The sequence below is a fragment of the Leopardus geoffroyi genome, chromosome B2, assembly GCF_018350155.1.
Source record: "Leopardus geoffroyi isolate Oge1 chromosome B2, O.geoffroyi_Oge1_pat1.0, whole genome shotgun sequence".
Taxonomy (NCBI): Eukaryota; Metazoa; Chordata; class Mammalia; order Carnivora; family Felidae; genus Leopardus; species Leopardus geoffroyi.
In genome coordinates, this window is record NC_059332.1 from 3570052 (window position 1) to 3593210 (window position 23159).

General features: G+C 50.1%; 1 protein-coding gene, 1 long non-coding RNA gene and 4 other non-coding genes across 9 annotated transcripts; 2 read left to right on the plus strand and 4 right to left on the minus strand.

Annotated features, from left to right (window-relative positions):
- Nucleotides 1-2720: 2720 nt before the first annotated feature.
- On the minus strand, nucleotides 2721-10353 carry HMGN4 (high mobility group nucleosomal binding domain 4). 4 transcript variants are annotated; one of them, XM_045500597.1, is made up of 2 exons: nucleotides 10246-10353; nucleotides 2721-4745 (listed from the first exon to the last, which is right to left on the minus strand). In XM_045500597.1, exon 2 carries the CDS (start codon nucleotides 4670-4672, stop codon nucleotides 4388-4390), a length of 285 nt encoding a protein of 94 aa, XP_045356553.1. In that variant the 5' UTR covers nucleotides 4673-4745; nucleotides 10246-10353; the 3' UTR covers nucleotides 2721-4387. The 4 variants fall into 4 exon arrangements, with proteins under 4 accessions (XP_045356553.1, XP_045356552.1, XP_045356550.1 ...); XM_045500596.1 differs by having other exon boundaries at nucleotides 10226-10333; XM_045500594.1 differs by lacking the exon at nucleotides 10246-10353 and adding an exon at nucleotides 8499-9207.
- A 158-nt stretch (nucleotides 10354-10511) lies between these two features.
- LOC123609530 lies at nucleotides 10512-16857 on the plus strand. The gene is made up of 2 exons (XR_006717803.1): nucleotides 10512-14128; nucleotides 15590-16857. It is a non-coding gene; the product is annotated as an uncharacterized LOC123609530 (long non-coding RNA).
- Nucleotides 10720-10792, minus strand: TRNAV-CAC. Its single transcript has one exon. It is a non-coding gene; the product is annotated as a tRNA-Val (tRNA).
- TRNAR-ACG lies at nucleotides 11306-11378 on the minus strand. Its single transcript has one exon. It is a non-coding gene; the product is annotated as a tRNA-Arg (tRNA).
- TRNAT-AGU lies at nucleotides 15290-15363 on the plus strand. Its single transcript has one exon. It is a non-coding gene; the product is annotated as a tRNA-Thr (tRNA).
- Nucleotides 16858-19413: 2556 nt separating the features above from the next.
- On the minus strand, nucleotides 19414-19496 carry TRNAL-CAG. Its single transcript has one exon. It is a non-coding gene; the product is annotated as a tRNA-Leu (tRNA).
- Between the last annotated feature and the right edge of the window lie 3663 nt (nucleotides 19497-23159).

The following is a 23159-nucleotide window of genomic DNA, read 5'->3' on the forward strand; positions in this document are numbered from 1 at the left end:
CACTCCTCACAACCCCCCCCCCGGGGCAGCCCTCTCTGCCCCCTGGGTCCTGTCCCTTTGCTGCAGTAAAATCACCTTTTTCCACCAGAAAACACCTCAAGAATTCTTTCTCAGCCATTTGCTCATGAACCTCACTTTATAATTTTATCACTGTGGCTCCCTTAGGTGGGGCTGTGAGTTTTTTCATCTGGACTCTGAGCCCCAGCGCTAACTTGGTAGTTCCTCTCCTCTTTCCTTTTATTTCAGGGGCTTTTGGAGGAACAGTTTCATGTCAGTTGCTCAGGCTGCAGGCCTCTGGTGCCCTGGCTCCTCTGCAGGGAGGAGAAAGGCTGCCTTTTGGCTGGAAGTTAGTACCCTGGCAGGAATGTTAAGACCAGAAACTTGATGCCCTCTCTTTATTCCTGTCCTTATACCAAGTTGTCCGTCTTGGGCGTGGGACAGCCACCTAAGTCACCAGGACGGCTGCCACTCTTAAGACTCCCTTGTGAGGTTTCCTCCTCATTGGTCTAATGTGGGCCCCTCCAGATCCCTGGTCTAGCCGCCTGTGGCCCAGAGAACGCCACTCAGAGCCGGCCGAAACCAGTCCGTGCATGATTAAATTAGATCCCAACTGGGGACTGTTTCCTAGGGAAGTCGGCTGTAAGGACGACATGTGTTGGAACGTCTCTTAGACCCTGATGGGTTTCTGTCTTTACTATTTTTCATCAGGGCCCCTACTGACTACTGAAATTATCATTCCTGCAGGAAACCAAACAAATAGACTGAGATACCCTATGTCCAGCTGTGAATGGCCCTAAATCATGCCCCGGATTTTAAGGCCTCTTGTAAAATGTGTTTGGCCACTAACCAGGCTGATAAACTCCCTCCTGATACACTGAGGACTGTCTAAACAGGCCTCCTCTGTAAGGAGCCCCCCCCCCCCGGGTAGTGGGTAGCGGGAGTCTTGTTTCATTCTCGCCCTAATAAATTTGGTGCCTGTGCCGCTCTTAACCTTGTTCGTGGGTTCCATCCTTCGGCTCCATCAGAACATGATCCTGGATTTTTAAAAACGCAGTACATCCCCCTGGACTTTAGTGTCCTTTCATTACTACCTGTCTTCGCTGGAAATCACAACTGTTTAGCATGTGGATAGCTTGCATTTGATTGTTTCCTAGTGGTTATCTTGGGCAACTTCCTTAATTTACTCAGAAACTGGATGGATTACATTTGAAATTTATACCACTGATCTTTCCAACAATGAGGGGCTTTCTAACCCCCCGAGTGGTAGACCTGGGTCTTAATAAGGATTTTACCACTCACTGCCTGACCTCAAGGCAAATTATTTAATCTGTTTGTCTCAAGTGTCACTCGCTAAGTGTAAAGTAAAACGGGGATAATAATATTCAGCTCATAGGGTCATGGAAATAAACTTACGCATGGAAATCACTGGACACAGTGTTTGACACACAGTGAGCACTTGAGAACTTCCTTACTGTAAAAAAAAACAAAAAACAAAACAAAAAAAACCTGCTAGAATTTACTTGGTGATGCATTTAAATCATTCTTTGGATTCAACAATTTATTGACCACCTACTATGCACCGTGTTCTCTTAACCTCTTTGCAAATGTCATTGCTCTTTCTAGAAGGCTTTCTTTCCCCCACTCCTTCTTGCTTAAAGGACTTCTTGCTAGACTAACTCCTGTTTTCATTTTGCTGCTTAAGTGTCAAAACAACCCAGGACCCCTTCCTGCTCTGGCATCACGGTCAGGATCTTCTGCGGCATTAGCCCCACACCAGGCACAGTACCGTGTGGTGACTTTACTGCATTTGCCTTTGGACTCTGAGGACAGGGCATGTTTTTCTTTGACCCCGATCTGTTGCTTGGCAAAGAGAAGTCACAGATACATGTTTGCTGGTTACCAAGCAAAATGAGGTGGGGACAGTTGAGCAGGGGGACAGTAAGACAGCTTGATAAAATAGTTTCATGCTACTCAGTGACAGCCATTTAGCGGATCTTCCTCCAACTTTTGTCCGTCCCTTACAGCCTATCGCCTGCCCACACATCGGTGCCCCCACACCCCCCTCCACAACTCAGATTGTTACTCTCTGTCTGAAACTCTAACAGTACCCCATAATGTTCAGAGATACTCTTGTCCACCCTCTTTCCAATTCCTCTTCTGCTTCCTTGTTCTCCCTCAGCGAGCCAAACAGCCAAACACATTTTCACCTCCTGCCTGCATTTGCCGTTCCCTCTGCTGGAACGCTTTTCCCTCCTGTGGACCTCTCTTGTTCCTTTATTTCATTAAGGGTTCCGCCCAGGTGTCATCCTCATCAGGGAGGACTTCCCTAACCACCCTATCTACTTAGCACCCACTTTTAAGGCCCCTCGTCACATAAGTTTGGGTATTTTCTACCCCTCCCCCCACCAGAATAGAAGCTTGGCGAAAGCCGCCTTTGTTTTGTTTGTTGTTGTGCCCCTAGCAACTTGGACGATGCCCAGCGTTAGAAAGAGTAAAAAAGGGAATAACATTGTGTAGAAGCAAAACTGTTTGCATATACACAACATATGGTTTACTTATGTAGAAAGCCCAAAAGAATACACACACATATTACACGAATGAGAGTTTAGCAAAGATGCTGGATACGAAAATCAACTAGCTAGAAAATGCAGGAACTAAAAACATACCACAAAAATAGCATCAAAAAGTATAAAGTCCCTAGGAAATATTAACAATAGACATTTATGGAGAAAATTATAAAACTTTATTGAAAGACACTTAAAAAGGTTAAATAAATGAAGAGCTACATCATGTTCAAGGGAAGACTCAACATTGTAATTAGTCTATGAATTCAATAGAAGTCCAATAAAAATTCCAGCATTTTTGTTTTGTTTTAGAACTGGTCAATCTAGGGGCGCCGGGGTGGCTCAGTCGGCTAAGCGTCCGATGTCGGCTCAGGTCATGATCTCGCGATTCGTGAGTTCGAGCCACACATCAGGCTCCGTGCTGGCAGCTCAGAGCCTGGAGCCTGCTTGGGATTCTGTGTCTCCCTCTCTCTCTGCCCCTCCCCTACGCACACTCTGTCTCTCTCTGTCTCTCAAAAATGAATAGACATTAAAAAAAATTTTTAAATAAAAGGACTGATCAATCTAATTCTAAAAGTTGTAGCAAATCGAATTCTAAAAGCCGTTAGCAAACGGCTGAGGATGGCCACGATGCTCCCGAAGAAGACAAGTTTGGTGGAGATTTTATTTTGGAGGTGGGGGTGAGATTTGTCCTGAGATACCAAGACCTCTTTCTAAAAGCTGTAGTGCTCAGGACTATACTGCACTGCCGTGGGGTTGGGCAAACTGACCAGTGAGTCAGAAGAGAATCCACGCCCGCCCTGCCCCGCACCCACCCACCCCCAAGAGACTCCGTTTTCGAAAGAGCTGGTGTTCCAGATCCATGGGCAGGAATGAACTCTTCAGAAAATGGTGCAGCGACGACCACTGCTTATCCACCTGGACAAAATATTATATTGAACTTCTATCTCATACTTTGCACGCCGATCAGTGCAGAGAAGACTGCGGACAAGTGTGAAACGTCAAACTATGTTTAAGGTGCAGTAAAGAACATCTCTAGGGCTGTGGGTAGGAAATGATCCCCCTCCCACCAAGCTAATACATATTCAGCTTTTATAAGATACTTTTCAGGACCAGCCACTTCCAGGAGGACACGGGTGACAATCAATCCACACAACACCCGACAACATTCAAACTACCCCCCCCGCCCCCCCCAAGTCAACAGTCTCCTGTTGCTCTTCTGAAAAGGTGACGTTCTCGGGAGGCGTGGATATTTCGCATGAGCTACGCGAGATCTTTTCACGGGTCAACTCTGACGTGGGGGAGAGGAGCTAAAAAGTCCAGGATGGCCACTGGGATCGCCCGCCAACTACACACAGGAATCCTGGCTCTTTGGGGCAACGCCATCTTGACGTTCCAGCCAGAAGGCCTGAGTGTGATCACCCGACAGGAGGCTGGGGGTGCCAAGGCCGCGTCATGACTATTCCAGGAAGGCCAGTGTATGCTGCTCGCCTCAGGAGAGAAGCCATGAGGTTTTGCTTCTCCATGCCGGAAGGCTTCTGAGCCCCGGGGGGGCTGACAGGAGACCCCTCCCGGGAACCAAGAATAATCTTCAACAGTGAGGACACGAGGCGCCATCTCCCCCCATTTCAATCGGGCCCCGGAGACATTCTGTCAGCGGGACTTGCACTTGCCACAGGGGACAACAACAACGTGTCTTGTATGCCAACGGCGGAAGTTGGAAATAAGAGCCCAAGTTCTACACTTTTATAAAAGTTGATTGAAGACAGACAGTATCTCGAACAGCAGAGTCGCTAGAAGTTGAGTTATGAAAAAAGTACATTTCATTTGGCGTCCCCGCTGCCTTCTGCTTTCTGTGACGGGGCCGTGGAAGCGTCCGGGTTCTTCCCGGCCTTGTCCCCGGCCTTGTCCCCAACTCTGTCACCCTCTGCTTTCCCCTTTCTCCCCTTGGGCCGCTTCTCGGCCTTCCTGGCAGCGGCCTTTGGAGGCCTGGCTTCCGGTTTTGGGGGAGCGGGTTTGGCAGACAGCCGCGCAGATCTCCTCTGCGGCTCACCCTTCACCTTGGCTTTGTCACCTTTAGCATCGCCTTTTGCCTTTCTCTTGGGCATGGTGGCGGGTGGCTTCGCCAGGCCAGGGAGGGCGGCGGCTTCTGCCTTCCTCACACTGCTTCCGGGAAGATTTCTGTAACAAACACAAAGCGTGTAAGCCATTACGGGATGGACGGACAGACGGAACTACTTTAACATTCAAGGTTGACTGTATTAGAATGAAGAACTTGTACAAATCGAAGATAGTATAAAAAAGTAAAAGGAGGGGCGCCTGGGTGGCGCAGTCGGTTAAGCGTCCGACTTCAGCCAGGTCACGATCTCGCGGTCCGGGAGTTCGAGCCCCGCGTCGGGCTCTGGGCTGACGGCTCAGAGCCTGGAGCCTGTTTCTGATTCTGTGTCTCCCTCTCTCTCTGCCCCTCCCCCGTTCATGCTCTGTCTCTCTCTGTCCCAAAAATAAATAAACGTTGAAAAAAAAAAAATTAAAAAAAAAAAAAAAAAAAAAAGTAAAAGGATAGGTTCCAAGCTGGGCAAAGATATTCCTAACACACAGAACTGACAAGGGATCCGAATCCAGAATATACAAAGAATTCCTGGGGCGCCTGGGTTCAGTCAGTTGAACCTCCAACTTGGGCTCAGGTCATGATCTTAGAGTTCACGAGTTCGAGCCCCGTGTGGGTCTCTGTGCCGACAGCTCGGAGCCTGGAGCCTGCTTGGGATTCTGTGTCCCCCCCTCTCTCTGCCCCTCCCCAAGTTGTGCTCTGTCTCTCAAAAATAAACATTAAGAAATTAAAAAAAAAAAAAAAAAAAGAATGGCTACAGATCCATGAGAGAAGGGCAAAATGAAAATTTTACAACAATGAGCAAAAGTGTTAGCAAGAACTTCTTAGAAGCAGCACGAATGGTGAATAAGCACGTACGAGTATGCCCAACCTCACTAGTAACACAGAGAAAGTCACACTGACATTTCACGGCCATCAAATTGGTGGAAACTAAATGGCCTGACAAAATCAAGCGCCCAGCAGATGCGGAACAATTAAAGCATCATGCACTGCTGGGCTGTACTGTTTATTTGTGTGTAAATTAGTGTATTAAATTTGAAAATATCCTGAAAAGCAATTTCACTTCTGGGTGTTTACCTAGAGGAATTCTTGGAGATGAACACAGGAAATCCCTATGAGAGTGTTTACGAACGTCTACACCACCCACTGGCCTTTCGGTAGCAGAAGAGATCAATCCATTATTAGCATCACTGCAAAGGAACGCGAGTCAGCAGCACAAACGAAGAGATTAGGATGAATCTCAGGCACGTAATGTTGAGCAAAAACAATAGATTGCCAAATATGTACAGTATAGATCCACTGACAAGCATACAGCCAAGCGACATGTCTACATCGCAAGCGTGTAGTAAAACCAAAACAGAAAACAACAACGACAACAAAAGAAGGGATAAAGGTAAAAATCGGGACAAGGGCCACATGGAAGGGCGTCGAGAAAGAGCCGGTGGCTGGAGACGGGGTGGGGGTCCAGGGGAAGGGGTGAGGTAGCACTCTCTTCCTTGGGCTGGGGGTGGGACAGGAGCGCACAGAAGCACACAGAACAGAAGGTGATTTATTTGGGGTCGGGTAATTAGGACCCGGGGCTGTGGATGCCATTCCCAAGTGGCATGGGAACTCTTTTAAAGCTTTAGGCCAAGTCCAGCGGCTCAGACCTCTGCCCACCCCCCACCCTTGAACCATTTCCTGGGGAATTCTGTAACCTCTGCCCTGCCCCACTCCACAACGTTTTGAGGAAAAAAAAAAAAAATTACCTTGTCCCTAAACTGCTCCAAAGTTCTGTTGTGTTGTTTTTGCTGGACCTCACTATCTAGATACCTTTGTGGGCAAACCTGATCCTTGAGCAAACCTGGTTTTGATTTTATGTTCCTTGGCTAACAAAAGGACCCACCTGTAAATCGTGCTAAAGTATCAAATTAGCCAGTTTTCTCCCCACTTTTTCACCATGACTAGAGCCGCTGAAAATTTTGTTTCTCCCTTCCTCCTTGTGCAATAGAGGGAGAAATATATTCGCATGAAGAAGAAAGAGCCAAAGTGCCTGAATCAGTCAGTATTGCCCTTGGCACCTGGTAAGGGACTTTGGGAACAGGGAAGGATATGAACAGGAGGGACAGTTGTATTCTCACGCTGAACAGCAATGCAGCGAAAAGCTAATGTGAAATCAGCAGGACCCTTCTCTCCCCTTGCAGCCCTTCGCCCGCCTCTAAATATTCTAAATTCCTGAGGGTCACGAAGCCCCTGCTGCCACAGAAGCCCAGCATGGGTCTGCTGGTCCGGGGGACTCGCCCGCCCTCGTCCGAGGACACGCGTCCCCAGACATTCCGTGAACTTCAGCCTAATTTATCCTCTTTTTATTTCCTCTCCCAAAGGCACCACTAAAGAAATGCTTGAACAATTCTTAGAGGACAAAAGGGATGTGTGTGTGCGTTTTAACCCAAATTCTGGCGCAATACGGAAAGTGATTTTTAAAGAAAATAATTGAGGAGGCTAGAGATCCCACAGGCTAACGCTGCGTGTGGTGACGGTGTGCCTGGAAGAGGGACAGGCAGGGAGGCAGCTGCTCTTAAGATGAAGGAACCAACGTTGAGAGATCTTTTACGGCATGAAAATCATTTGGTCTGGTGCTAGGGTGACTGGGTTTATCCCTGTTGTCCTGGTATAATTATTTTTAAAAAAGTTTTTTCTTAATGTTTATTCATCTCTGAGACAGAGAGAGACAGAGCATGAACAGGGGAGGCGCAGACAGAGGGAGACAGAATCCGAAGCAGGCTCCAGGCTCTGAGCTGTCAGCGCAGAGCCCAATGCGGGGCTCGAACTCATGACCTGAGCCGAAGTCGGACGCTTAACCGACCGAGCCACCCAGGCTCCCCGGGTACGGGGGGCTTTTGAGGGCAGTGAAACCATTCTGTATGTTACCGTAATGGTGGATACGTGTCAGACAATAAAATATAGAATTCACAGGGCGACAAACATTCCATCGTGTACGTCAGAGGGAAGAACTATTACGGGCTGGCAGATAAATCTACCTAATGTTGTAACTGCGGGAATCCAGAAATAGGACTTTCCATGGCTATCTCCAGGGCAAGAAATGATCAAGACACCGCAACAATGTTTCAAGTTTTAGGAATTTAACAGTCCCCCTTTGGGAATACAGCTTTGTCCTTGGAAGTGCTATTGCAACAGAGAACAGAACAGGAACCCAGTGAGACTCTCAATCACTGTCTCCCACGTTGCACACCTCACGGAGAACTCTTCGTTTAACCAGAATGCTTGTTCCGCAACGATCAGGCTCTCTCTCCCTCAGCAGCCCCCGGGGGAGAGGCAACATCCTTTCCTTAAAATGCTTCTGTTAGCTACGAAGATGTGCATTTGTCCATTAGCAAGAGACCTAGGAAGTTGAAATTAACTGGCAGAAATAGCCTAAAACACCTAATAGTCAAATGAAGAGTAAATCCTAGCTTTCATGTGCAGGAGAAACCTGCTAACGCCGACTTCGAGGCAGCTGTGCTATGATCCTCTGGGAGACGCACTGCTGGGGATTCTCCAAACTGTGTCAACAGGATACGTGATACATCCATCTCAGCCTCCAGAAGTGAGCTGAATTTGCACCCCCCCTCCCCCAATTCATAGGTAGAAGTCCTGACCCCCAGGACCTCACACTGTGACTGCAGTTGGAGGCAGGGCCTTTAAAAAGGCAGTTAAGGTAAAATGAGGACGTAAGGGTGGGCCCCAATCCGACAGCATTCCTGTCCTTATAAGAGGGCATCGGGACACAGACAACACAGAGGGGTGACCATCCAAGCTAAGGAGAGAGGCTTGGGAAGAAACCAAACCTGTCAACATCCTGATGCCGGACTTCCAGCCTTTAGAACTGGGAGAAAATACATTTCTGTTGTTTCCGACACGCAGCCTGTGGCATTTTGTCACACAGCTCCGGCACATTAACGCAGGAGGAGCGAGTGCAAACACCCTACTGACCTAGAGCACATCCCGGGTGAGATGCCCTGTGAGGTTTGGCACAGCTCTCAAAATCCTCCCCCCATATGGTTTTTTCTCTTTCCTCGCAAGCCTGTCTCCAGTATCCACGGAGCAAATCCCGCCCCAGCCAATACATGCCCCACCCCATTCCCAGCAGACTCGAACAGGGCGCATCTTACCAGCATTTACTGATCTGGATTTCTGGGAGCCAGTTCTAACTTGGGTTCTGGTCTCAATCCCACCCCCAAAGTCGCAAGGCCACCTTCTCTCTGCCTCTTACTCAGGGCAAGATAGTGCTTTGGGGTTGGACGGGAGGCCTGGAAGAAGGCTGCTAACACCAAGTTTGGGGAAGGGAGAATAAAGGACATGACCGAAGAAAAGATGGTGTGCAAGGTGAGCCGCAGGACAAGAGCCCACCCGGCGTCAGCCGCCATCTAGGGCCTATCTGTTCTCCACCTGCCAGACCATGTGATCAGTCAGGGCCTGCAGCCCGGGCTTCCATCTGGGGTTAAGTGAGGGGCACTGGGGGAGGGAAAGGTGAGAAAGGGCAGAGTGGCTAAAAGGGTGGGGCAGCTGCATCTTGCCAGGGTTCTCCTGGTCTGAAGAGAAGCAGAGAGCCACGGGTTTCTAAACGAAACTGTCACCCATTTGCAACTGGTTGGCTTGGGGCACCCGCCCACTGGCATCCGAGGACAAATCTCCGACATCTCCCAGGCCCCTGAGACCCCGGCCTGCTTTCTGGGCACATTAACTCCCTCCTATTTCTGAGTGGCAGGGAAGAGACTGTAAATGAAAATGTCTTAGATAAATTTCTATCGGCCACCTGCCGAACCTTATTATCTTGCTAACAAGGGAATTAACAAGATGATAAAATCATGTCTTTTTTTTTTTTGGCAGAGACAGGATGAAAATGGAGGAGGGAGAAAGAGAAGGAAAGCTCATTAGGTACAGACTGCCCTTTCTTATGCCCATAAACACATCACATTGGCATCAGTCATTTCAGGGAACCCAGAGCCCCGCGGACTGGGAGACTAGGCTTGGCCGACCCTTAAAAGCAGCCGTAATAGAAATAATAAAAGCAGTGGTGGTCGTGGTAGTAATAATCACCTACGAAGGAAATCCTGAGGCTGTCGGGTGGGATACCAAGGCTTCTGTGCCAGAAAAGCCTTTGATGGATCCAATTAACACGCAAGCAGACCAGGGCTCCGAGGTCAGAGGCCAAACACCGGGGCTCAAGACCCGATTCCGAGCAGGTGCGGCCCGTGACCCCAAGCTTCGAGGCGACACGCAGAACCCACCGCGGGTCCGTTTCTTAACTTTCTTCGGGCGGGGAGGGCAGAAGGCCAAAGCGCAGGCAGACCCGGGCCTCCGGGGTCCCCGGGGCGGCGGGGAGGGGGACTTCCCGCAGGTGAGGCCCCCGGGAGTGGGGGAGACGGACGCCGAGGGGGGTGGGCCAGGCCAACCCACCCGCCACGGCCCGGCCGGCGCAGTCCCTTCGGCCCCCCGGCCGCCCCCCCCCAGGTGTCCGCCCCAGCGTCCGGGCGACGCGCCGCCGGAATTCCGCCCCTTCCCAGAGACTCACGCCCGGGCCGGCGGACACACCGTGATTCCGGAGGCGCGGCGGCCGGAGGGTCCCCGGTACACGACCGCCTCGGCGGCGCACCCGAGTCCCGCGGCCGTCCGACAGGCGCGGGGCTCCCAGCCGCGGCCCGGGCGCCGGTGCCCTCGGCTGGGGCGGGGCCGGCGCGGGCCGCGGGGCCGGGGGCGGACGCGCCGAGCGGGCCCCGCCGGGAACAGGAAGGCGGCGGGCGGCGACGAACCGCTTCCGGGGCTGCGGGCGGCCGCGCGGCCGCGTGCGAGCCGGGGAGAGCCGCGTCTCCGCTCGCGAGACGTCAGGCCGCCGCCCGGGTCCGCGGGACCCCGGCCCAGCTCGGGCGGGGCCGCCTCCGCACCACGGCCCGGCGACAAGACGACAGAAGGCGGGAACGTATGAAAGAAGACCTGAGAGTTTTAGAAAATAAAGGAAACAAAATGTTAAGGAATCAGCTACAAAACGGAGAGAAGAAAAGGAAGGCTTGTTTCCGCCCGGTTTCGAACCGGGGACCTTTCGCGTGTGAGGCGAACGTGATAACCACTACACTACGGAAACACGACGGCGGGAGGCTCCCTGAGAGAGCAGTTCTCCCTGCAGAACACGCCGCCCGGCCTGCCCGATTCCTGCAAACGAGCGTCGTTTGTGTGCGCATGCGTCCGTGCCCCCGTCTTGTTCGCACCACACGAGACCGTGAAGAGCGCAGGCCAAAGCCTCCCAGTGTACAGACTTGAAAACAAATCCCTAACAGTTTATTCTGGAAATGCCCAGGTTGGGAGAAAACAAGAGAGAGGCTTCAGTGCTCACGAGTGACCTTTCTCGGTTGCTTCTCAATCGGAATAGGCGCGCCCCGGGACCGTGCACAGGCCTCGGGCTGCTCAGCGCCACCCCGTGGCCGAGACGCGGAACTTGCTGTGCAGGGGCGTGAGGACCCCCCCCCCAGCTGGGGTAAATGGGGCGCTCTTTGGCCCCGGAGAACCTGCAAGGCAGATGTCGCCGTGCCCGAGTTTTCGGGCTCCACGGCGTGCCGCGGTGCTCTGCCAGGGAGAGGCAAAATAGCACGACCCGCCTCGAGCCAGCCAGGAGTCGAACCTGGAATCTTCTGATCCGTAGTCAGACGCGTTATCCATTGCGCCACTGGCCCGCACGGAGGCGTTTGCCGCCGCGGATACTTTCGTGAGGACGCAGGCGCCGGCGGGTCCAGGCGAGGCGCGCTCGCGCCCGGGCCGCGCTCCCCGCCGCCCCGCTGGGCTCCCGGCCGGTCACCTGCAGCCGGCTGCTCGCTCCGTGGCGTCCGTGCTCCCCTCCGCGGCGTCTTCTCCGCCCGCGACACCTCGCCATCCACGCGTTCGCCCCGCAACCAGGGTTACCGTCGGAGGCGCTGGAAGTGGAGCCCTGAAGAAAAGCGATGTGGTCCCTTGTCCATCGACAAGATGACAGGGAAGCACTACATAAGGAGAATAATCATGATGAGCGTTTGGAGGAAAACAACAAGACCGGGAAGACCAGGAAGGCCCGGCGGAGACGGTGATTAACGAGAGAGAAACGCGGGTATCAGGGAAAAGAGCCTGGAGGGGCGAGAGCGCGCACAGACCCCCCGCTTGCGGGGACCGTGGATGTGATCTGTTGGGACTTGGAGGTCGTGGTGGGGTGGCGTGATCTGGCGTGCTCTCTTGTCTCTCCTTCGGTCGTTAAAAAATGTGTTTCAGTACTTACCAAGCAAGGCTCTGTGCTAAGCACCTGCTTGCCTGCGCGCCTCCCGCTGGGCCTGCGACTCCCAATTTGACACCTTTGAAAGGGGCGTCGTCAGCTCGCACGCGTGACTGCGCGGTGTTTGCTTTCTCAGGAAGCGAGTAAGCATCTCCCAGGTGTGCGTTTCAGTCTCCAGAATTCTTGAGAAGTAATCGTCGTCCCCATGCCTGGGTGAGCATCGCGGAGAGGTTGACGGCTGTTAACCGAGTGAAACTGCCTGACATTGAGAACATATCCACTGAGTGTAGAAAATAGTCGTTTTCAGTTCATAAGGTTGCATCGGCCCTTAAGAATAATACAGGTGTCCCTGCTCTTTCTGCATAACCTTATAGTAGACCGAGTTAGGAATCTCCCCCTGGACAATGGAACAGGAGACCTCTGGCCAGGTTTTCTACTTGTGTGCCTAGGGCACTTTGCTGGTTATGGACTGCCTCACAGAATAATCGTTTCGGCTAGAAAGAAAAAAAGATAAGTACGTACGATTTCAAAGGGAAATCAATTACATTGAAATAGGTTACCAAAATATTAAAAACGTATGCTGTGGCAATATTTTTGCTCCTCTATTAATGCACTAACAATGTACAGCAGGTCTAATCAATACCGTAATTTCAAAGCACTAATGAGCATCCAGGATATTTAAAGAAATTTGTAACAACTGTAGTTTGATGTGAAATACTTGTGATCTCCAAAAATGACAACATAAAAAGGGCTGAGATACAACAGTACTTTGTTGCCAACACTCAAGATGGAATAAAACACAAAGTTTCAGTATCAAGTTCGTCAAGATAAATATTTATTTTCCCATCCGAGTTCACAGACTGTCGCCTCCCTATAAGAAGCAAAAGGAGATTTCTGTTCTCAAGAGCAGTTTGGAAACATGAGCACTCACGCTTGAATTTTGAGAAATGAAGCACACTGGGGTACTTCTCGGTTCTAGTTTACCCTCATCGCATACCCAGGATGGGCAGGCAGGCCAGACCCCAAGGGGTCCCTGGAGCCGCGGGTCGCGTCTTGCACCTCTAAAATGGGCTTCAACTCAGCTAGCTGGAGGCCCCGTCCACATGTTCTCTCCTCGGTGTCTGCAGAGACCTCCCTTCGTTGGGCAGGTTTTGAAAGCTTCAGCGGCCTCCAAGTTCTCCGCGATGCTCACAACCTGACATGAGCCGAGGCATGCTTTCACTTTGTTTTTGGAGAGCTTTCTAGGGGTCACCTTTTCTGAGAGTTCCAGTTTCTAGCATTCAGTCTTTTCTTCAGTGGTTGTATCAGTCAGAGAAACAGAGTCCAGAAAAAAAAAAAAAAAAAAAAACCAACAGAACTAGTAAGAGAATATGAATGAATGAATGAATGAACGAACGAATGAATGAATGACTATTTCAAAGCCTGGCAAGTCTGAAATCTGCCGAGCAGGCCTGTAGTTTAGAAAATCTCAGGCAGGAGCTGATGCTACAGTCTTAAGACAGAATTTCTTCTTCCTCCGGGAAGCCTCCATTTTGCTTTTAAATAAAGCCTTTCACCTGGTTGGAAATAATAATTCATGGGAAATAATCATTGGTTCGGCTGGCTGGCTCACCCGTATTACTGAGGATCTTACAGTCAACTCATTGTAACCACGTTAACCCACGAAGATATTTACAAAGTATCTTTACAGCAACATCCAGATTAGTGTTCAGTTGAATAACTGGGTACTGTACAGCCTAGCCAAGTTCCCACATCAAGCTAACCATCGCAATGCACTGTTCTTCCGGTTTCTCTCTCAAGCATGTGGACCATGGCACTCTCTGCCCCTCCCGTGTTTCTTTACATTATTGTCAGCAGTCTGTGACACAGAGATCCCCACCTTCTCCAGTTTCAGATGCGAGGAACAGAGCCAAGTGTGAGAGGCCCTTCCACGGGCTCTGCCGGCCACACTGGGGATTGCGTAGAGGAGAGAATTCGCACCCAGAGTTCTGGAAGCAATTGTTCTAAGTCTCAGTTTTCCCCCCACGATTTGTCTGCGGCTTGTTAAACAGCCGCTTTGACTTAGCAGCATTTCACTGCAGATTTTGACCGCTGGTGACCAACCAAAGGAAAAACCCCGACCAAATACTCACCGCTCTGCTGTCTCTCTGATAATCTGCCACAGTTTGGTCAAAGCCATAGTAGGTGTGGCTGTGCTCTTTATGTTGGCTCCCAGCACACTAATAATATAATGGCTAATCTTATCATATTAAAGAACTAGGTGCTTATTTCATGGAGGCTCAAACCGATTTCATGTTTCATAGACTTTCAGGGTTTTTACTACAATGAGAAATCTAGCAGAGTCATGGGCTTTTATACCCCAGCCCTCCACTGTGTGGAGGCGGTGGTTAAGTGCCAAGGGCTGCCTTTTAGAGTGTGACAGCGAAATCCTTCAAATGTGGATACAATTTAGAAATACCGAAAGGCTGATTTCAGCATTATCCCCAGGAGAACAGATTTCGGGCAACACAGCCAATCGTAATTAGAGGTTTCATCTGGGAAGTTACATTCTCGAGTTATGGCAATAATTTGTAAACTCTTGGGAGTTGCACTAACGCCCTTTGTTCAAATCTTATTCCCAAGGACAGATTGATTTTACAGAGAATAGAATAAATTGGGGAAGAGTGACAAACACACAAGTCCCCATGACAATATAGAAGTTCTTGTGAATGCTCTCAATTTGACATCTTAATCAAAACAAATCCTTTGCACCAGTTTTAGGACAAGAAAGCTTCTCTCCCTCTGTAGCTGTGGAGGAGAGGGGGCTGCTTCTCTATCTCTTGCTAAAACTAGATGTTAATTATGAAGTCTCCTATTTCTAAAGGTGCGGCTGTGGGATTCCATTAGTTAGCCTTATAAGCAGAAGCAGGCAGGTGGAACCCAATTTTAGGGAAAGCCATGGGGTAAGGAATGACTGGAGTTTTCATTAAAGACCGTGACACTCAGAACACAGAGCTCGCTTCCCGAGGGAACGGTTCTCGGTGCTGGAGGAGTTGTGGTGGAAAAGCCGGGCGTCCCCTCCCTGGGGCCCCGGGTCACACTCCCCGCGGAGGCGTGAGAACCGCCCTCCCCGCAGTTTCTGGGACAAGATGCCTTCCGGCGCCTGCGGGAAAGGGCGTCAGTTTTCCTGCAGCCGCGCAGTTTCTTAGGTCTTCTGGGGGCGAAGCGGGGACTGATTCATCTTTTGGGCCTAGAGAAGCCTCTAGGCTGCTCCTGACCCTCAGTGGTGGGAAAATGCACACATACACACAAGGAAAGCAAACATCATTCCTTTTCTATGTCGATTTGGAAGCAGGCAGGCATGCCGGCTCCGTGGCTTAGCTGGTTAAAGCGCCTGTCTAGTAAACAGGAGATCCTGGGTTCGAATCCCAGCGGGGCCTTTTGTGGTTTTCCCGCTCCCAGCAAAGAGAATGCGCGATCAAAGTATAACATCAGGGGTGAATTCCCCTATGGAATTTCGTCAAAGTGTTTTATGTGGGTCTCAGGGTGGCCACTCTGCATAGAGAGAAAAGAGTTTGCGTTTCTTTCAGGAGAAAGAATTTCCATCTTCCTTTGTGTCAACACTTATTTTACACTTTTTTTTTTTTTTTTTTTTTTTTTTTGCAGCCAATACTAGAGGAAACTAAGGAAAGCAGAAGGCAAAATCACCAAGTTGAAACTACAAGCAACATCATAGTCTCTGGTCACCCGATCCTCTTTCCTGGGGGAATTCCAAACCAATGCACTCTTACAATCAGCGGGCAATATTTGCAGAAAGCGCAGCCTCCGGAATGATTGCTACATGTGCAGCATCTCAATTCACAGCAGCCGCTAAAATCCAACCACATCACGCAAGCCGCAAATAACTGATCTAACGGGTGGTGTTGTGCTCTGACTTTTTCGGAAAGGAGCATCAAACTCAAACTATTTGTCACCGGTGATTTCAGAAAAGAAGGCGTCAGGAAGAAGCAACTGTCTGTACGTCACAGAGTGGATGGATAGCCCGCTGGGACAGGCGGACTTGAAAATGGCAGCCCCAGGCTGACTCCAAGCCGTCCAGGAAGAGCCAAGGCGCAGACTCTCAGGCTGAGTCATGGTGTAGACGTCAGCACTAGAACACTACTTCACCCTGCTCCTGAATTTCACTTGACCTTCACCCCCTGCTCCATCAGGGTCCAGGAACACCTTTACCGGGATGCTTCCAGCCCAGAGGCCCTTGACAGAGTGCATGATCTGTACCACTGAGGTAATGGTGCTGGCTTTTGGAGCTCTAGAATATTCCAGGTGAGGACTCTAACCATCTCTCCCCAAAAGCTTGAAAGCCTTTCTACCTCTCCATATATGGACCATGAAAGTGATTTATGTGTACAAGTGGAAATGATTTACAATCCAATGTTTGTTTAGCCCCCCGGTGCCTACTTGTCCAGAGCCAGTTCTATGGCAAGCGCCATGCCAATCGCACGTGGGTCATGAATGGTGCTGTAAAAAGCCTGGGGGGGAGGGTGCGGGGTGCGGCAGACAGTTCAATGGCAGTTGCAGGGTAGTGGCGGGTGATAACACTGGGAGTGGGGGCCCTGGGGGCCGCAGTTCACTAGCCCAGACTGGTGGAGGAAAGAGGTGGGGGAAGACTTCACGAAGAAGTGACGCCCATACTGCGCATGGAGGAGATGTAGAGAGGGGGCTGGACAGAAGGCGTGGAAAAGATGCTCCTGGCAAAGGGGACCGTGGGTGGCTACAGGTGAAGATCCGAGGAAGCAATGGCGGGTGGGAGGAGAGGGGTGGACTGCGTGGTTGTGTGTGCAGATCCTGAAACTCTCATAAAGACCACAGATGGACTTGACCTGACCGTAAGTCATCAAATGCTTCATGGGATAAATTTGTTTGCTTGCTTGCTTGCTTGCTTCATGTTTTGTTTTGTTTTGAAAGACCACGTGCTACTGGGGCACCTTGGTGGCTCAGCCGGTTAAGAATCTGCCTCTTGGTTTCTACTCAGGCCATGATCTCATGGTCATGGGTTCAGGCCCCCGGCGGGCTCTGCTCCGACAGTGCGGAGCCTGCTTGCGTTTCTCTCTCCCTCTCTCTCTGCCAGTCCCCTGCTCAAGCCCTCTCTCTTTCTCTCAAATAAGGGCGATCTCCAATCTCCAGAGTTCAGCACAGGCCCCAGCAGAGAGCAGGTGCTCTATTGTAACAAAAAATATCATTTATCAGGTGTTCCTGATTTTCCAGGCAAATAAAGTGTTCTTTGCCAAGCACTTTTTATCTACTAAGTCACGCAATCCTCACAGCCTACTTATGAAGTTATGTTCAGTTATTTCCTTCCCTTTACAGAGGAGGGCACCAAGGCACGGGCTTACAAAGTCACTTGCCTGGAAGGTCACATAGCTCATCAGTGGCAGAGTCAGGGGCCCCTGTAGCCTGAAGACCATTGAACCCGTTCGCCCTCCAAGTGTCTCTAAATGCTTCTCTTTGCACCTGTTGGCCATTTCCTCTTTTCTCATATGTTGCCAGGGCCCCAGGGAGGACACTAAATGGGCAGAAATGGACTGGGTGTGTGGCCACCTGGGCGATAAGGAGAACCCTCGTTTGCTTGTTCTTTTCTAACCTTACTGAGGACAGTCTTTCTAAGCAATACCAACTCGCTTTTCTTTCAGTGTGTGTATGAAGGTTTCTGTGAATTTTGAGGAATTTGGGAGAGGGCAGAATGATTATCAGTGATCATAAAACAGACTCCCTCTGTTTTCTGTCCTTGTAACCTGGGATTGGATCGGATTTCTTTTAAAAATGGAATGGTGAGGAGAAAATTCCAGTGGCCTGTGCTTTTTGATTACTTGGGGCTTTGCAAGAAATTATGTTAGAATAATATTCACTGTCTAAGTTTTGAGTTCAAAATAGAAGCACTGTTAATATTTGTAGCTGTAACTATTGATGCTTAAGATAAGCAGTCTGAACATCAGGAAACTTGAATTTGAGGGATATTTCTGAAGATGTCACTAAACGTGCATTTCTATGTGTCTAAATCACATTCCCTGGGTCCTAGATCCAGTTCTGAAGTCTAACCTTTTTAACTGTCAGACCCTCATCACCTGTCATTTGCTCCTGCTCTATGTCAAGGAAAGATTCATAATGGAAAACATAGGAAGACATTCATTGATGGCATTTTTTTTTTTTTTTTTTTTGTGGTGGCCAGGCGTTGAACCCAGTCTGGGAGTCATCCCTGGGTGAGTAGGCAAACCCACGCTTGCAGATCTCTGTGCAGCAATTAAAAGCAATGGTCTAGATGTGCATACGGCAACATAGGTAAACCTCAAAACTGTGGTAGGATGGAAATGAGGTAAACATTGAATGGGATACGATGGATGAATGGATAAAGAAGATGTGGTATATCTATACAATGGAGTCTTACTCGGCAATCAAAAAGAATGAAATCTTGACATTTGCAGCTACGTGGATGGAACTGGAGGGTATGATGCTAAGCGAAATTAGTCAGAGAAAGACAAATATCACATGACTTCACTCATATGAGGGCTTTAAGAGACAAAACAGATGAACATAAGAGAAGGGAAGCAAAAATAATATAAAAACTGGGAGGGGAGGCACCCGGGTGGCTCAGTTGGTTGAGCTTCCTACTTTGGCTCAGGTCATGATCTCACAATTTGTGAGTTGGAGCCCGGGTCTGGCCCTATGCTGACAGCTCAGAGCCTGGAGCCTGCTTCAGATTCTGTGCCTCCCTCTCTCTCTCTGCCCCTTCTCCACTCATGCTCTGTCTCTTTCTCTCTTAAAAATAAGTAAACATTAAATTAAAAAAAAAAAAATAGGGAGGGAGACAAAACATAAGAGACTCATATATGGGGAACAAACAGAGGGTTACTGGAGGGGTTGTGGGAGGGGGGAGGGGCTAAATGGGGAAGGGGCATTAAATATACTGGTGAAATCACTGTTGCACTATATGCTAGCTAACTTGGATGTAAAATAAAATAAAATAAAATAAAATGGAATAGGATATATGAAACAGTGTCATTTATGTGGATTAAAAACGAAAGCACTGAAACCAAAAATATATGTTCCACAAAAACATTGAGAAGGAAAAAGATACCCTCTCTCCAGAAATTTCTTATGGGGGTGGAGGATGGGACATGAACTTGAGAAAAGGGTATTATTAAAAAGAAATCTATAAGCAAACAAAAGAGGGCCCTGCCGACATCGGCGCTTGTAATTTAGGGGTAGCATTCATTCAATTCCTCGAATGTGAGAGGAGAGACAATTGCAGAGAAAGGAAATGAAAACTACCAGGCCTTACATCATCTTGTACGTACCGAGTGCTTACATTCGAGAGCATAGACAAGAATTTTTTTTTTTTTTTTTTTTTTCAGTTGATCATTCCGCTGTTGGAATATTGGAAAAAGTAGCGGGCCACCTTCCATAGTAAGGATTCGAAAAAAAAACGACCGTTCTGTCAGGAGTGGGATTCGAACCCACGCCTCCAGGGGAGACTGCGACCTGAACGCAGCGCCTTAGACCGCTCGGCCATCCTGACTCGCTGGAGAGCGGGCTTGCTCCGAATTTATTTGTGTCTCTACCCACACACCAAGCAGGTCCGGATGCGGAACCCTTCCGGGCAGGAGTGAAACGAGCGCTCCTTCGTGAGCCGCGCGCGGGACGCCGACCCCGGCGTCCCGCGCGCAATAAATACCACCCGGCTCGGGGCGCGGCCGAGTGGCACCTGCCGTGCGACCGCGGATTCGATTCCAGGCCCCCGGGAGGGGCGGGGCGGGATGCCCGGGGAGAAGGGCGCCCTCCCCCCACAGGGGGCAGAACCCTGCTGAACTCGTGGCACCGTGTCGCTGGAATACGCGCTTTCTCCCGGGAGGTTTTGGGCCGCGGCAGGTGCGCGCAGGCTGCAGCCCTGCCCGCAGGCGCTCGCTAACCCTCCCCCTCCTCCCAGCGGGCGCCGCCCCGGGAAGCGGCGTTAGCAGGCGGGCGAGTGGAGCTTCCCGTTCTGAATTCGTTGAACTCTCTACACTGAGGATTTGCCGGCATTACTGTGTGGATGTTCTACTGCGGGGCACAGAAGAAGTTTCTGCATCTAGGAAACCTGGCACAGGGGCCCTCGATGCCAGGCCTCTACTGCAGCAGCTTCTCTAAGCACACTTCACGTCTGGTGGGACCTACCTCGGGGCTTCTTGCCCAGTGTTAGCGTCGGGATGCTGTGGTCAGGACATCGCCGACGGGGAGTCGGGGAACCTGACCGTGAGTTTCAAACAAAGGACTAGTGAGTCAACTGGCTGGAGGCTTGCGGACAAGTCGTTTGGCCCGTGTTGGCCTGAGAAACGGCTTTCCTAACAGTTTCATCTAAATTTATTTGAAGAAATACAAAGCTTGAGCGCTTAAATGAAGCATCAAATCCCCGTCCCGAGAGAACCAGTTAGACGCAAGTAATTCTCAGTCTCACCCAGACCTACCGAGTCAGACATTTGGGGGGTAGAGTCCAGGAATCTGTGTGTAACCAGCACTCCAGGGGATTCTGAGATGTGCCCAGGTTTGAGAGTCACTGGCTGGAGGCACAGTAACCCCGCAATTCTTATCAGAGAAACTGCTCTGGCGTGAGCAGGTGCCATGTGAAAGCGCGCTCATACTGCCAACATCCTCCCCGCCTCATCGAATTGGGGTGCCTGAGAGTTCCACCTGGGGACTGTATTCCTTACGGTGCCCCCTTCACCCCCGGGTGATTCTAGTGTGCACCCAAGTTCGAGATCATTACTTTAGGATTTAGCTTCAGAAAAGGGCTGAATCCCTTAAGGGTGAGGTGGAGGGGCCGCATTCAGAAAACGTGTTCAGGCCTCCGTGGCACAGGGCTCTGGCCCCAAATATTTGTAAAACGTGGAGTGCCGCCGGCCAAAGCACAACTCACGGGGGCTGTTCATAGGCTCCGTGTGTGTGCGTGTCCACCTGCGTGGGATGTCTGAAGGTGGATCGTGGGAGATGGCCAGAGATGATCATCAGCAAAGGAGGGTTTTCCCCGGCACCTGAAATGCCAGGGCCCAGCCTTTCCCAGAGAGAAGATGGAAACGATCGAGAGAGCACATTCCAATCCAATGGTCGGCGTGGTTGCACGTGAGCATTTTGTGAAGACGAATAGATCTGTCCGGGATGCAGATACGCTTTCCGGGTTCCAGAAGCCCAGCAACACCCAGGCTCGTCTCTTTTAGGAGATTCAGGAATAAAGCCAGAACATCCGGAGACTCACCGTTTCCTCCAGGCCCCGGTAGCCGGGTGCCAGCTGGAAAAAGAGCCTCAAGGCTCATCAGATAAGTTCTTCCTCGAGGGTGTGCTTCATGCAAAGAGGCTAGAGCTGGGGGTGGGGGGGTGAGGGGGAAGGAGGAAGGACACAGACGTTTCCCAGGAATCTGCGGTCTGGTTCGCACTGTGCCTCGTGACCGTTTTCCTTGAATGGTCAGGGAAATCATGGATCCTGGGGAGGTCAAGAGTCCTGGGGGGAGGGGAGGAGAGTCAGAGAGCTGATTAAAATCTATGGCTGTCTGTCCTTCTATTCTCAGAGACGGGTTCTTGTGGCAGCGCCGTCTGTTCTCGGTGAGGTTTCACAAATACGTCTCCGGACGCACATTATACGTTACACCAGCAAAGCAACTGCCTGAGGCTCCCAAGTATTTTTGAAAGACCTGAGACTTTTTCTTCGACTTTCTGAAAGTATAATTTGAACAAACATGAACACTCGAGTCGCGCTATATGATGTTTTTCTCCCAGGGGTGCCGTGTAGGGTGGCCGGCCTGGGGAGGACAGTGTGGGGTGAGAAGTGTTTGAGGAAGGGGTGTGGAAAGGAGGGCACTGGGTGTTGGGGGAATCCACGAAATGATGGAAGGGGCCCTTTCTGTCTGGCTCTCCAAGTGCCCGCCCTTGGTCCAAGTACAAGGTGGCACACTTACTCTTTTCTTCTCCTGACCCTCTTCATGCCTAAGAAGCTCCTGAGCCAACGGGTCCCACCTTGATAATATCTCGGAGTCTTTAGTCCTCCTACTCAACTATAGTTTGTTCAGTATAAGATGTCCTGGACAGATAGCAAGGACACCCGCTTTCGGGTTCTGGCTTAGGTACAGACTATATGTTTTAATGAATCACGTTATGTCAGGGGCGCCCGGGTGGCTCAGTCGTTGAGCTTCTGACTTTGGCTCAGGTCATGATCTCACACACTCTGTGAGTTTCGAGCCCCACGTCGGGCTCTGTGCTGACAGCTCGGAGCCTGGAGTCTGGTTCAGATTCTGTGTGTCTCTCTCTGACCCTCCCCCATTCACGCTGGGTCTCTCTCTGTCTCATAAATAAATAAACATTAAAAAAAAAAAAAAAAAAGAAAGAAATCACTTTATGTCTCTTGGCTTCAGACTCTCATCTCTGAAAGGAGGCAGATGGAGTTAAGTGTTGACAGTCACTTCTCATGCATTAGAGTTTCTTCTTGATCCCTTTCCCAAATACCACCTGTGTGGTCGCCTGATTTACAAGCCTTTATGCGGAATGACTTTACAATAATGCATATGTGGAAATGTCATTATCTAGATATTGTTATGTAGGTCTTGAACCCCAAGTCCGTAGGAAGACACTGAAACCAAAACCATAATCAAAACCTAAATGGAAATGGGGCCTGGGAGGTGACAATCACAAAGGTGAGTGAGAGTTGTTGACAATATCACCTGTCACAATACACAGTGAATGTGATGGTAACAGACCTGTCTGGTGTTCAGAATTTTCCCCTAAGAGAGAATGCTGGGTTTTAAATTTGCCACAATCCTCTGTGAGGGTAGTCAGCGGACTGAAAATTTAGAAAAGTTGGATTTTATCTTAATCATGAGAAATATATGCGGGGCAATAATGGAAATAATATGTTAGTGTGGATGTAATCGGGATCTGGATTTCTTGCTTGACCCGTAACGGATCTGACTTTGATGACTCCTTAGCAGAAGCCACGCATATGAGGTGATATGCCCACCATTTGGTGAATCTTTGGAGACTCACGTTCAGAGCTGGTTGAATTGCATTAAGGTCGGACCATGTGCGAAGGAGACCGCTCCCGATCCTTGCTTGCTTGGGGCAACACAGGGGAAAGCGTTCAGCTCACTGAACTACAGATGTCCTCAGGTCCTCCTCAAGTGGGAATCCACAGGGCTTCCCCTCTGGGGGAGTGGTTTTT

Coding starts and splice junctions, on each gene's coding strand:
- HMGN4 (XM_045500597.1), bottom strand. CDS start 4,672: ATGCCCAAGAGAAAGGCAAAAGGCGATGCTAAAGGTGACAAAGCCAAG.